At 37.2% G+C, this 14,981-nt stretch overlaps 1 protein-coding gene across 1 annotated transcript in view; it reads left to right on the forward strand.

Moving 5' to 3' along the window:
* The window catches only part of susd2 (sushi domain containing 2), a 58,565-nt gene extending 46,044 nt beyond the window's left edge, over window positions 1-12,521 (forward strand). The window contains exons 14-15 of the mRNA XM_028824100.2: window positions 4,380-4,476; window positions 11,700-12,521. Coding sequence (XP_028679933.2) covers window positions 4,380-4,476; window positions 11,700-11,736 — 134 coding nt within the window. The 3' untranslated portion in view covers window positions 11,737-12,521. The remainder of the gene's footprint in view (window positions 1-4,379; window positions 4,477-11,699) is intronic.
* The last annotated feature ends 2,460 nt before the right edge of the window (window positions 12,522-14,981 follow it).

Raw genomic sequence — 14,981 nt, forward strand, 5'->3', positions numbered from 1 at the left:
ACTTTCATAATTAAAGGTCTCCAGGATGGAATGGGGATAATAAAGTTGCTATTCAGGTTTTGTCCTTGGAAAAGGCCTCCACTGAGGTTGTATTACCCAAATGACATGGTGCCTGTTTTTAAAGAATTTTAAAAAAATGCAAAAATGCAGCGTGGAGGGTATGAAGCCAGGGTGGTAGTTACATATAATTAAAGACTGCTGCTTCCAGAGCAAAAAATGAATTGTGCCTTGTTCTTAAAAGGGGGGCTTTCATGTGGTAGTCTGCCCTGTGCAAGAAGAAGCACTACATTTGGTGTGTCTGAAAATCCGAGTGAGTTGGGTTGTTAGTAGTGGTTGCATTTCTTGTCAGATGCATCCAACTGTTCAGTCTAAGCAGACTGGACTTGCAAAGAACAATCAAACCAATGCACCTTATTTTTATATGACAGTGGAGTAACTTTGGCCAGGGTTCACACTGAACAGTGACAAGTGGAAATAGAGGAGCTTGTCCTATTACTAGGAACATACTTTAGACCACTATTTAAACATTGGTTAGCACCAGATTGTCTCAGTTTATGTCCAGATACACATTTGTGATCCTCCCCAGTCTGCAGTTCTTCTCTTAACTAACATACAAGCAGTGTGGTACTGCAGCTAAGGCTAAGGCATTGAATTGTAAACTGAATAGTTTCCATTTCACTCACAATCCACTGTGTGGCCCTGAGTAAATGTAAATAATTGTGTTATACCTGTAATTTATACTGTATAAAATAATCTTTGAAAGATCTGAAAACTAAGGAAGTAAACAGGCTTTCTTTGGTGTTTTGTTTACAAATTTATTTACACAAGCACAATGACTTCTTAAGTAATTGTTTAGATTTACCCATTTATGCTGTTACTTTTGGGTAGACTGTGTAACTCATGAGGTTTGAAGTGATTTGTGTTAAGCAAAAGATAATTAATTCCAATAAATGGGCTAGAAGGGAGTTTGCTCCTTATAATATCTTAAGAATGTTGAAATGTTGAAATAGAAAGTTTTCTATTTTTATCTCATGGCCTGTATTAATAGTTTAATTTTTTTTTTTGGGTTTGACACTTTGTAAAGACATTTTTTAAAAAAGTTCACCTTCTCAATTGATTGCTAAACAACAGTTGTGTCTGGTGGAAATGGAGTTTATGCCAAGTAGGGAAGTAGTCAGTCAAGGCAGGGTGCCCCCACTAAAATGATGTAAATATTCTACCTTTAGTTGATAGACTCTTCCTTGTTCTTTGTGCAGTGCCCGGAGCACAACTCATTTGTTTCTGGGGGGCATTGTCATCACATGGTTATTGTTTAGCAGCACTGACACTTGCTGTATTGTTGCTAGTATTCCTTGTATGACAATAATAAAACCAATTTATCAAACAGAAAAATAACTATTGACTTACACCAGTGTACTCTGAAGAAGACAAAGGGAAGTGGCACCCTTGATTGAATTTCTCATTATGCATAATATCTCAGATGATTTGCTTATTTTTTAAATCCTACTTTTGACCATAAATGCATATTTCTGTATTTTATTATGTGTAATCCATTTTCAGGATCCCTCTTTCTCACAAATTAGTTTAATATTTTTCATGATAGGGTGATTAATTTGCCAAGCAAAACTGAAAAACTGCAGACTTTCAGGGCTCAACTTGGGAGTAGTGGGACATCCCATTGCTATAATTATGACACAAACAGTGTAAAAAGCAACCATTGTTAAATCTAACAAATTACCATATTTCCTCATCCTTATGGAGTGTGCAAAAAAAAACAAAAAAAAAAAAACTGAAGTCTGACAAATAACTTATGTCTTGCCACAAAGACAGTCTTTGCTCCATTGTGTTACACTTTAAGAGCTGCAGCAAAGTAATCTGCTTGTGTAATTATAAAAAACATAATAGTGGATGACATTTAAACAGTATACTGGTCGTCTCAGTATCAGGCTTTATCATACTTGTACCTGGGATATTATTTATGACAGAGAAAAAAATGGGGGTTAAATATCTATATTTCTTTTTTCCAAAATCATGCCATTTTGTAAGGGAATGGCAGTAGTATAAAACTATAGCATTAGTGCAAAAGCAATGCTGGGATGTTGCAGGCAGTCATCACAGTGTCACATGCACTTTGTGTATTGTGTTGTGGAAATTAAAATTGTACCACAAAATTAGAGGTTTCTTAATTTACTCTAATTGAACTGGACAGTCACTGGGGCACTCTGGTTATATGCCTAATAAGTCTACCATCGACTGCATCCTGGCACTGAGTTTTCACATCGAGCACAAACACCAAGATCGGCAAAGTTTCTTTGCAGCCTTTGTTGATTTTTGTAAAGCGTTCAAGGGACATCCCTGCCCCAAAGTAGCTGGATATCATGGCCAGCCTGTACACTGATAAGGTGATTGCTGTGCGGGGTGGAGGCAGAATCACTGCATTTTTCCCAGCTGATCCTTGAGTTCATCAGGGTTGTATTCTTGGTACCATCCTGTCCAGTGCTTTCATGGACTTGGTGTTGGACAGGGTTGTGGGGTACAGCAGCTGTGGGGCATCTGTTGATGAAGAAAAGTTCACTGATCTTGACTTTGCTGATGATGCTGTGATCTTCAAAGAGTCAATGGAGGTTCTGATTGGGGCACTCGAGAGACTGAGCGTCGAGTCTGAATGTCTGGGCTTGCGAGTGTCCTGGATTAAAACCAAGATATAGGCCTTTAATGACCTCTTGGGCACAGCCATCAGCAGTGTGTTTGTCTGTGGAGAGAGTGTTGATCATGTCAAGAGGTTTACTTACTTTGGCAATGACATTAATGTCTCTGGTGACTCTTTCTATGCAGTACGTAGATAGATTGGGAGAGCATGGGGGGGGTCATGAAGTTGCTGGAAAGGGGTGTGTGACACTCCCGATATCTTTGCAAAAGGACAAAGGTCCAAGTCTTTAGAGTCCTGGTGCTTCCTGTTTTGCTATATGGTTGCGAGACATGGACGCTATCCACTGACCTGAGACAAAGACTGGACTATTTGGTACTGTGTTTCTTAGGAGAATCTTTGAGTATCACTAGTTTGACATTATGTCATTTCCGGAGGGTGGGACTGGACTATGTGTTAGCCTGGGGGGTTGCGGCAATGTGCTGTAACAATGCATGCTTCCGAACCTGACCTGACCAGACCTGGACACACTGAGAATACCACCTGCTGAGCTTCCCAGACAATGTCGCTATGTATTCTGCTGTATTGGTTTGTCATAAAGCTTCTGTGGCCTTGTTTATGTTGCACAGCTAAGTAACCTAAGTGGTGATTATAATGTGGGGTGGGGGTGTGTGTGTGAATGAGCGTGCTGTGCAAAGGACTAGTTTGCCCGCTAGGGACACTTCATGCCTTCATCTCCTTGAACTGTTACAAAAATGAGAAAATAGATTTTATTTATTTGAGTGCTGTATGTACAAAATGATTTGTTTTATTTTTATGTATTGCATCTTTTACATTTTACTAATTAGTATTTAATATATTTGTTTTATTTATTATAATTGTTAACTTCATTTATATATACACATTTACACTTCAAAATGCCCATAAATGCTTTATATTTATACAAAGACAAAGAACAAACAATTTACACAGATTCCAATAAAGTATGACTTTCTTAAGAAAGACGGGAGTTTTAAGATGGATCATAAAACAATTACAGAGCCTGTGGTTCATTCTAAGATTAATGGGGTGAAGAAGGAAAAGACCTAATCTGAAAACTTCTCAAGTACTTTGTAGTACAGATGTCATATTTGTAAACTGAGATTTTGTAGTAAACAGGCTGTATATTTTAGCAGAATGCCTTCTGTGTACCCAGCTTTACTATTTCATTCAATAATCTGTGATTTTTCATGTGCTTAATGTATGCTGTTTACCTGGAGTTGAGTTCACTATATAATAAGTCGGGCAATAAAACTAGACTACCAGGCTTGGTGACATCCAGCCTTGCATTTGCTCTCCTTCTGATATTCCATAATACTCTCCACTTCTGTGCTATTATAGATCTTATCTGGCTAAAGCTTTTCACCAGAGTTGTGTTGCTGACACAGCATATAAATGTATGCTGGAGGCAATGGGTGGAGATGGACAGAAGCATAAGAACCAGTTTGCAAGGGTGCCAGGTTTACATAAACTATCAAAGGTTGCTGGTTTACCAGAGCAAAGGTGTCCAACATTAACCAGAAACTAATGTAGCCCAGCATATATATATATATTTGAACAGTGTTATAATATGTTTTTGTGAAGATTTGAGAAACTGCAACTAAGTATGTCTAAATGAACAATTACATTTATGTGTGATTTTTTTTTCCTTTTGCACATTATAGTATTGATTTTAATATTTTTCTTTTTTTAGATAACACTCTTGGAATTGTCTTGGGAAGTGTGTTTGCCTCCCTTACTCTAATAGTTATGGCAGTGTTTATTATTTACCATAACAAAAAGCAGAAAAGGTAAGAAAAAATTAAAACAAACATACTTCCCCCTTTGGTAATTTTGATTTTGCCAGCTAACTGAGCACCTCTAATTCCTGTTTGTGTTAACCGCTTTATTACATGGTTCATGTTTACAAGTTTTGTCATTTCTATTAAGACAATAATGTATTAGGATGACAGAACAGCAGAGTACCAAATATTACCTGGATTTTCATAAAGTCACAGACACGAACAAGCATAAATTGCTTCAGTCAAGAGTCTGGGAACTTGTTAAAATTGCTTTGGTGGCACCTTAATTACAATGGTGTCTAACAAAAGAACAATTGCACCAACCACACATTTTAGAACTGCCCAAATTTTGTACACATTTTCATTTTGTATTCTCACATGAAGTAATCTGCCTCATTCCTAAGCAGAAAAAAATGTGCATGTAAGAATCCTCAAGTTGGGCCAAGATGTTTAGAAATTAAAATGTACCACTCAATAATCATTTTATTTTTTATATTTAACCTCTCCTCTGTAAAGAGTGCTATTTAGGAAATACTCAAATTGAATATTAAGGGATATTATGTTTCACCTACCACTGATAACTATTAACAGGGCAGGGTATTTTTTATTATTATATTTATAATCAGGTTTTGGCTAGACAATAGGAGCCTCTATTTCAACGTGTTACATTTTTTATTGGTTTATGTTTTAGATCCCTAAAAAATCAGAGACTCAGAAATTAGATTAAGGTCTTTTGTAGCATAAAAGAATTTAAAACTACTGGGGACCTGAAGGTGTGTGGTTGAGAACTCTATGAGCTGTCTGTAAGGTAGATGTGAAAAACTTCCTGTAGTACTAGACTATACAGTTTGTTTAATTTCGAAGGAATGCGTTTAGAGAAACATTAAGACTGAGACTGCGAAGGGCTAGAAGAATGAAAGTAGCAATAAACAGAGACCTCCTTACAGCTCTAACAAAAATCTATTTGGACAATGCTACCAAATGTGCCTAATAGAATGTTCTCCCTCCATTTTTTAAAGTTTCTTATTAAAGGTACACTGTGAGAGTAAAGAAATTTTAATTTAGAAAAAAAGGGATCCTGAGGAATTAGAGTGAACGTTTTTTAATTTAAGAGTCCTAGAACAAAACAGAGACCTGAGACATAAGTCTTTGAGAATAAATATAAAAAAAGTGTCCCTTATTCCAGGAGGATCAGAACCACACAGTTAGATCAACATCTCTTTTAACTTAGGAGGAACAATTCTTTAGACATGCACAAGCTACAACTTGAGTGTGTAAAACTAGATGAAAAATGTCCTTTACCAAGGGAAGAGTATTAGTGTAGGCATCTGAGGACTAGTTATTCAGACTCTTGAAAGACAGAGGAACAGTAAACCGGACGGTGTAGACAGCTGGAAGTAAAAACTACTTTAATCTGTAGATACCAGGGGCCTCATGTATAAACGGTGCATACGCACAAAAATGTTGCATAAGCCCGTTTCCACGCTCAAATTGCAATGTATAAAACCTAAACTTGCCGCAAAGCCACGCACATTTTCACGGTAGCTAAATGCTTGGCGTACGCAAGTTCTCCGCTCTGTTTTGCAAACTGCCGGCACCCACCATCAAAGCAGTGCTACCGTTTCAGTGTAGTTTCCCTTTCTTTTCTAGATCCACATCCCTGACGCGGCTTTATAAATACACTGAAATTAACCGCATATTGTTTATTAGTTTAATGCATCTGATTGTAATTAACCTGTAACAATATAATGGTCCACAGAATGGTCAAACTATTCTAAATACCATAGCTGCTTTAGCGTTGTTCCTCTCACTGCACCTTCTTCTTCTTCTTTCAGCTGCTCTTGTTAGGGGTTGCCACAGTGGATCATCTTTTTCCATATTACTCTCACTGCACCACTCGGAATATTTATATCACTCTATCTGAGTGGGGAATCACAGCTCTACAGCAGCTGATTGGAAAGTGATTATCAGTGTATAGCATCAAGCACACGCTGTCTCAGCCATGCTGTCTATTGAACTGCTCTCATATGGCAAACGCTTCAGAGCCTTTCCTTGTATGGACCTCGCGGTTGAAAAAAAGTTTCATCCCAAGAACTGTAAATACACTCAATCAGTCCATCAAGTGCTCCTTGTAGAATGCTTTGTACTTATAAGTACAATTACCTCACTGTAAACTTGCGATACAGTTTATAATATTGCACAACCTGAGCCACTTTATAAAGCACGTATTTACATATGATATCATTTTTAAGATGAAATGCAGCAAAATATGTATATTATATTATACAGATAAAACTTTAACTTCATTTAAATAATTTATATTGTAAATAATTAAACATGTGAGGACATGGTGCCGCAGCACTAGCGAGGAGCTGGCGCGACACTGGAAGGATAGATAGATAGAATAATTAAACATGTACTACAAAGATATTTCAATGTTCCTTAAACGTTTTGAAGGAATCGGCATTCTCAGCTTACAGATGGCTTAACGTCTATTACAGAGCTGATTGTGTGGCGATTGGGTATTTGGAGAAAGAAAAGTAAGGACAGGAATTGGGGGTTAGTACGTTTGAAAGAGACAGTACTGCTGCAATAAATTATTTCATCGAAGGTCGCGCACGGCGCAGCAAGCATCTTGCGTGAGGCAACAACAATCACTGCGCCACCGTGTTCCCATGTTTAATAACACACTTTAATTCCTATCATTGTGAAAATGATATCAAGTATACATCTCAGTATTTTAATTATTGAGAGAGCTGTAATATCACGAATGTAATGGATTCTGTGTCCTGTCGGAGGAAGAGAAAGCCCTTTTAAGAAGCATGTAGTGATTCAAACACATAGAGCACATAGAAGATCAAATACAAAACAAAGCATTTAACGTGCTACTTTAGTTACGATGGGATTAGTAAATTAAACGATTTTAAGATGAAGTTTATGATGTTCTACTTTAATGACAAAATAAACTACATGATTAAAGTGGAAATTTCAAGATTAAAGTTGACAATTCGTGCTTTTTTCCCCCCACTGTGTGCCTATTTTTTTTTTCTCTGTACACTAATAATCTTTCATATGACATTCAGACAGTGGGCTACGACTCGCCTTTTCACGACGACTTTGATATCTGACAACTTCTTTTTTATTTTGGGCACTGTGTGACTTCGTGAACTTGAGCTTTCGAGTTTCTCCGACACTCTGTCACTCGATCAACTTCCTTTTGTTGATTATATCACTGTTTAAACCAATAAATAGTAAGTTTTTCCTCCCCTCCACTTGGTATTCGCTGAAATTCTTCTACTTTCCCCCGTGCTTTTCCATTGTCTTTTCACAGAGGGCTGAGCTTAAGGGCTATTTATATTGATTTGCATACTCAAAGAGATATAATTCTGGGAGGAGTTGGGGCGGGACAGTAGGCGCGTGCACATACGTTACTTTTCACGCTGACTGGGATTTATGTAGCGGAAGAACGTGGAAGTTGGCGTTCGCACAGATTTATGAATCTGGATTTTTTTATGCGTACGAACATTTCCGCTTTTGTCCGTACGCCATGTTATAGCGTGAATTCTACACATGGCGTTATGCATGAGGCCCCAGGGGACTGGAATCTGAGACTATAAAGGCTGAATTTAGATGCAGAATGCCAAAAACTGATTCTGCAGAATCTCTAGGAAAAAATCTGGTAATACAGGACAGCTAGATATAAGTTGCATTCAATATAGAAGACTTGGAACTGGAGATATTTCAGGACTGTGGTTTACAGATCTGGAGGAATAAGAGAGCAGCCTCTTTGGACGGATAGAATTTGGGAGAACTGAGGGACAAAGTTTAAGGGTGTATAAATAAAATAAAACATTTAATCTGCCAGGAAAAAATTGGAGACTCCCAAGGACTAGATTTTAGATTATGGAGAATGCAGAAAGACTCCTATCACGGCAGGAGTCACATTTGTGACACCTGATTACTGGGATTTGATACTGCAGAGAGCTAAAACAACGGACTAAATTATTGCAGTGGAGCACAACTAGAATTATAAGAGGGCTGATTAGCACCTTCCTCAGAAGTGCAAGAAGAACCTATTAATCTGTCAGTAATTCAGTTAAAGCAGAAGATTTGGGGTTTGTGACTCTCAAAAAGGCCAGAAATGGACATACTGCAGGAATTGTTTTGAATACTAAAGAGTAGTGAAAATTACGGGTTAATGGAGAGCTAGATGCAAGGATTCTTTTAATCTGTCACATATTAGACTACAACATGAGGAATGTAATTAGATGGTTAAGAAGACGGGAACTGAAGTGCACACAGAAAGAAGTATCCTCTATGATCCGTTTGCAAATTATCTAGTCCAAAAGTCCTTCCGGATGATAATGCAGTTCTGCCTGCTTACCTTAACCATGTTAGCTACTCCTAACGCTGCTTGAAATCAGCTGTCTTTTGTAAACTTGCAAACATAAGAAAACATTTAGAAAGACCAGACACCTTTAGTTTAAATGGCCAAGAAAGATAAATCCAAAAGCCCTGTTTTATATTATTTGTTATTTCAAACTTCTTTCCATAAAATCCCACAGATCCTCATTGAGTCGTTGAATGAGTCCCCGAGGGGAGTTTCTTAATCGTGCCATACCTCTGTGAGTGGTTTTTCTCTGTAAAGGTAAATAATGGTTATAGCCCTCTTATCGTCTCATTGTAACACAATAATGTCTCTTCTGTGCTTATTGTGTGCATATTATGAGTATCTGTGTAAAACGATGAGGTAAAGCCGTGTGGTCCAAACAGCAGGCCTGCCAAACTATTGGGTTTCACTGCAGGCCTGTACAAGCCAGGGCGCTGCATTTGAGGAGAATGTTATGTCTCTCCCAGGAAGCCACATGGAAGATCAAACAGAAGAAAGATCAGCCCCACCTGAACCCTTATCTCACTGACAAACGGCATCATTTTCCATCTGGTTGTCTGCAGCAGTGAAAAATGTTCAAATTTCAAAGGCAGGTGTGCAGTGAAATTGGAGTGACTGGGAAGGTGGCCCCTCAGGACTTGTAAATTCAGCACAGTGACCAGGGAGATAGGGAAATAAGGGTATATTTCAAACAAATGCATCTGCTTAAAACATTTTATGTTTCCAGACAAAATTGAAGTGCAGCTATTGTTTTGTAATTCATGACTGATAATATCTTTACTTCATTATTACATTTTTTTTCAAATTCTTTCATAAGTAATACAAAATATTTTATTTTATTTTATATAATATCTTTCTAAAGTGAATTCCATTCCAAATATAGAATAACAGGTAGATTGCTTCCAAGTACTTTTAACAATAGGAGCAGAAATGAATTAAGTGACTTTCTCAGGGACACATAGTGAGTCTGTATTCCCTCATTATTTTAAAAAGTGACTTTACTCAGTGAACACCAATCCCAAGTTACTTTACAGGTACAGTATAACATAGTTGTTTCTGTACTACTACCAGATCAGCAATTGAGACTCAATCATGGTCAAACAGTGGGATTACAGGTGCCAGTCTTACGTTTTACAGTCCAGCATCTTAACCACTACTTCAAACTGCCTACCAGGAATGAAAGCTATTTTTGTTGCTTTTTTCATTCACGTTTATATTGGACAGCACAGCATTCTAACATCCATTTTAATGATTAGGCGTGATGTGATTCAGCTGCGGGGATAGGGGCATTTCTTACCACGTTGGAAAAGTAAAGAGAAGAAAAAGCCTTCATCTAGAGGTGACTCTGTTGATGGATGCCATAATCACATTTTTTTATGCAAATCTTTCTAAAACTGAGTGGAAGACGCTTGAAGTAATAATAGTGACAGAAATAATAATTTCTTACAAGGGCCTGCATATAGAGAAACTTACTTTACTACAGAGCTGCAAATCCTCTTTAATGCTGATTAGTTTAAATAAACTGAAAATGTACTTCAGTTTTAAAGTCAAGTGACAGAATAATTGCCTATCTTAAATATAGTTGCTTTTAAAATGAAAATTAAAAATACAAAAATATGAACAAAATCACAATGTTCATCAAGTGCCTTAGTAATTATAATCTAACACTGCCAAACCCACTTATTCCAATTCACCTCTAGATGGTTCCATGGCGGGCACCATCCATGTTTAGCCTACAGCTTGTTGCATCCACCTCCACTGCTGATATCTTATGTGGTGTCTATTCAGACCTCACGTGCTTGATCACTCCTGAGATATGGAAGAAGCTCTTCCAAAGTTGAGAGTTAAAGACATCTTGGACAGAAGAAATGACACCCTACCCAGTTGAGCCACTCTTACTCCAAACATTCATCAATTGACAAGACAGAACTTCTCTTTACTCACGTGCTCCAAACATACTCTCAGATCAGGTGACATGCCAGCAAAGCTGATCATTGAGGTACCAAGGTATTGTACATCAAGTACAGTTAAGAGCAACTTTGCTTTCTAAAATCGTGTTTGGACAATTCATGGCAAATACAACAAAATTAGACAAAAATACAAAAATTACAAAAATAATTCAGCATTCAGATTATGACTAGGTAGGCTTTTACTACAAGTCTTTTCACTCTGGCTTATCTAAGTGCTAATATCTCCTGGTATGATTACAGAGTTAGCATTTCCTGTTCTTCTCACAGTTATACTCATGTACAGTATAATGTTAAAAAGTATTCTGTGACTACGCTTTGACTTCTTCCAGTGCTTAATGTGTTTGTTGCCAGATTTATAGTAAGTTTAACACTATGATACCTTGGGAATCCACCTAAATTCCTTTTGATGTCATGCATCAACCAAATAACCAACCTGCATCAGCCCATGACCTGGGCATTCTCTTTCATGGTAACGGATGGTAATCACACAAAAGGTGAAGTCAAGAAAAAAAAAAAAAATCAAGTACTGTTTATTTCTTTGGTTGGATCTTCCACAAAAACAGTCAGTGCCTCACCAAGCTGTATGGTGGCCACTGCCATGTTGTTCCTTTGTCTACTTCATACTAAGCCAGGTAATAGCAATTATGCAAACACTGAGGTCGATGCCACCATGGGATAGTACTAAATGTCCTAGCAAATGCTACAGCCCCTTGCATGTGGAAAATATAGTGCTGCAAGTAAAAAAAAAACCTTGGGCGGTATAAATTTGTAATGGCGTGCTTTTCATTTTTGCTTGTTACAATGCATGATGTGTGAGTGGCAGTTAAATAAATAGGTTGTATCCATTTTATGCTTTTTGTGTTCTTTTATAGGAGGAGCAGGAAAGACTCAGATAAAAATGGTTTGTGAAAAGAAAAGCCAAGCAAAGCAAATGAAAATACAGCAGACGGTCCAGCTCAGATCAGACCGCTTGACTTGTTCATTATGCACTTTCAGTATTAAATGCTGAATACCCTTGGACTAATAGTCTCCTGTTAAGTTTCCATGACATTAAAAAAAAAATGATGCTGACTATTGATACCAGCATTGTTTTCCGCTTCATTGTAAGCGAAACCACACATCAGTAAAAGTCAATCTGCACGCATAAGCAGTTCCTGGTGTTTTTCAAATTTAGACATGATGTGGGAAGCTTTCTTGGTTTCTATTGTTTGTTGGTATTATTTTCTTTTGCTTTAATGTATTTTTAGTTTTTGGTTGCCAGATTTGACCCATAAAATCTTGCTAAACAACACCAGCATACAAAACAAGTTTGTTTTTTATTTCCAGATCAGAGAACTAGCTTTTATGTATTGTTTCATTGTTTGACTCGAAGGCAAGTACTTGAAAAACAAAGCGTCTTTTTAAACTTTTTTAATTCACATCATAAGGAAGTTCTGAGCATATCTATGTCTTCCTCCTTTGCTTAAAATGACCATAATTGTCAATAAATACTGAAAATGAGGCAAATACAAGTAGGATACATTGATTTACATGAAGATGCTTTTTTTTGGAGTGGAAGATAACACAGATCCTTACCTAACCTGGATTATCTGTAAATCTGCCAAAAAATAACTTGAGATACAAGTTTGTTTTGAAATTAAAATATGTATATGTTTGCAATTCTAATTTCGAAATAAAATAAAAAGAAAAATGTATTCTTTGATTCATTCCTTTATGCTGTAGTGTTTGCTATGGACTGGGTGTCATTTTTCAATTGCAGCCATCCTATACATAGGAAATGTAGGGTCCCTATTCAACTTGGAAAAGATAAGTCTCCTAAGAGTTTTGTTTCTTATCATGATAAAACAATGTACTCTGTACACAAGACAATACACTTGTTTCCAAGTGCCATATTCTTCCCATTTTATAAGTTTATATTCTAATGATTAAGTGACATAGTGGCACAATAGTTAGTGCTACTCTCTTGCAGCGCCAGGGACTCTGTTTCAATTCTTAGTTCCTACGTTACTGTCTGTATGGAGCTTGCATGTTACCATTCTGTGGGGATTTTATCCAGGCACTACAATGTGCACCCACATTACTATTACTATGATGTGCATGTTAGATTAATCGACTCTGGACAAGTGATTGTGCTCTACAATGGATCAGGGTCTCTAAATGAGTTCAGAATAAGAAGATTCAGAAAATGAAGGAGTGAATTTAAATTGATGAATGGTTTTGCAACTGGTGATGTGCACAACACTGTAAAGAGGACCAAAGGACACTGAAAGCTGACATTAGTGATCTCACTACCAGCAAGAGAATTTGAAGATCTAACTCCTCATTAGATTTACATTTGTTTTGACCACCTAAAATGTGGCCTTTTGAGGTACAGAAGTTCTCCACTATACTGTGCTAATTTGCACCAAAGAAATTTAACAACAAAATAATATATAGTATAGCAGGGCTGTTTCTCTCAAGTGAAATAATGGAAACTTTGGTAAAGTTTTATCATAAGTATAAATATATATACATTTATACATATTACATATACATTTACATATATATATATATATATACATTTACACACACATACATATATATATATATATATATATATATATATATATATATATATATATATATATATATATATATATATATATAAATTGGGCATAATTTGGACATTTTTCACTTAGGGGTGTACTCACTTTTGTTGCCAGCGGTTTAGACATTAATGGCTGTGTGCTGAATTATTTTGAGGGGGACAGTAAATTTACACTGTTATACAAGCTGTACACTGACTACTTTACATTGTAACAAAGTGTCATATCTTCAGTCCCATGAAAAGTTATCATAAAATATTTACAATAACGTGAGGGGTGTACTCAGTTTTGTGAGATACTATATTATTATATATATATATATATATATATATATATATATATATATATATATATATATATATATATATATATACACACACACACATATACACACACAAGCACAATACATTGTAACAGTACATTTATGAAAACAGAAAAGAAAAAAAAAACTGGCAGTTAATGGAACATTTTTTCATACCTTGAAAAGACAAACAGCCTTGCTTGTTGTGGCTGGAAGCTTTGAGGTGGACTGTAATTTAATTGGACGATTGAAGACCTGGAACATTTTTTTTTCTTTTCATTCTCTCCACCTGAAGTAAACTTCAAAAGCTTCTTATGAAGCTTCTTCAGTAGCTATTCAAAATAGTACCAAGCCAGCATGGTAAGCTGTGTCCAATGTGTTAAATTTGTGATATAATGGTATAATATTGGGCGGCACGGTGGCGCAGTGGGTAGCGCTGCTGCCTCGCAGTTGGGAGATCTGGGGAACTGGGTTCGATTCCCGTGTCCTCCCTGTGTGGAGTTTGCATGTTCTCCCCGTGTCTGCGTGGGTTTCCTCCGGGCGCTCCGGTTTCCTCCCACATTCCAAAGACATGCAGGTTAGGTGGATTGGCGATTCTAAATTGGCCCTGGTGTGTGCTTGGTGTGTGGGTGTGTTTGTGTGTGTCCTGCGGTGGGTTGGCACCTTGCCCAGGATTGTTTCCTGCCTTGTGCCCTGTGTTGGCTGGGATTGGCTCCAGCAGACCCCCATGACCCTGTGTTTGGATTCAGCGGGTTGGAAAATGGATGGATGGATGGTATAATATTGATTATATTGTACAATACAATTCCAATTTACATTTTCCCTTTTTGTACCAATACCACTTCATTCAGAAGTTCTACTGTGATATTTTACATTCATTTTCCAGGGTAACAGACACAGAAACATTCTGAAGAAAACATTATAAAACAGGACAATATCACATATAGTAAGTATCATCAGAGGTGACTGTGTGCAGAGGGTACAGACCTATAAATACCTGGGAGTGCAGCTGGATGATAAATTGGACTGGACTGCCAATACTGATTCTCTGTGTAAGAAAGGACAGAGCCGGTTATACTTCCTTAGAAGAGTGGCATCCTTCAACATCTGCAATAAGATGCTGCAGATGTTCTATCAGACGGTTGTGGCGAGTGCCCTCTTCTATGCCATGTTGTGCTGGGGAGGCAGCATTAACAAGAAGGACGCCTCACGCCTGGACAAACTGGTGAGGAAAGCAGGCTCTATTGTAGGCATGTAGCTGGACATTT

This window comes from Erpetoichthys calabaricus, chromosome 18 (genome assembly GCF_900747795.2).
Source record: "Erpetoichthys calabaricus chromosome 18, fErpCal1.3, whole genome shotgun sequence".
NCBI lineage: Eukaryota > Metazoa > Chordata > Cladistia > Polypteriformes > Polypteridae > Erpetoichthys > Erpetoichthys calabaricus.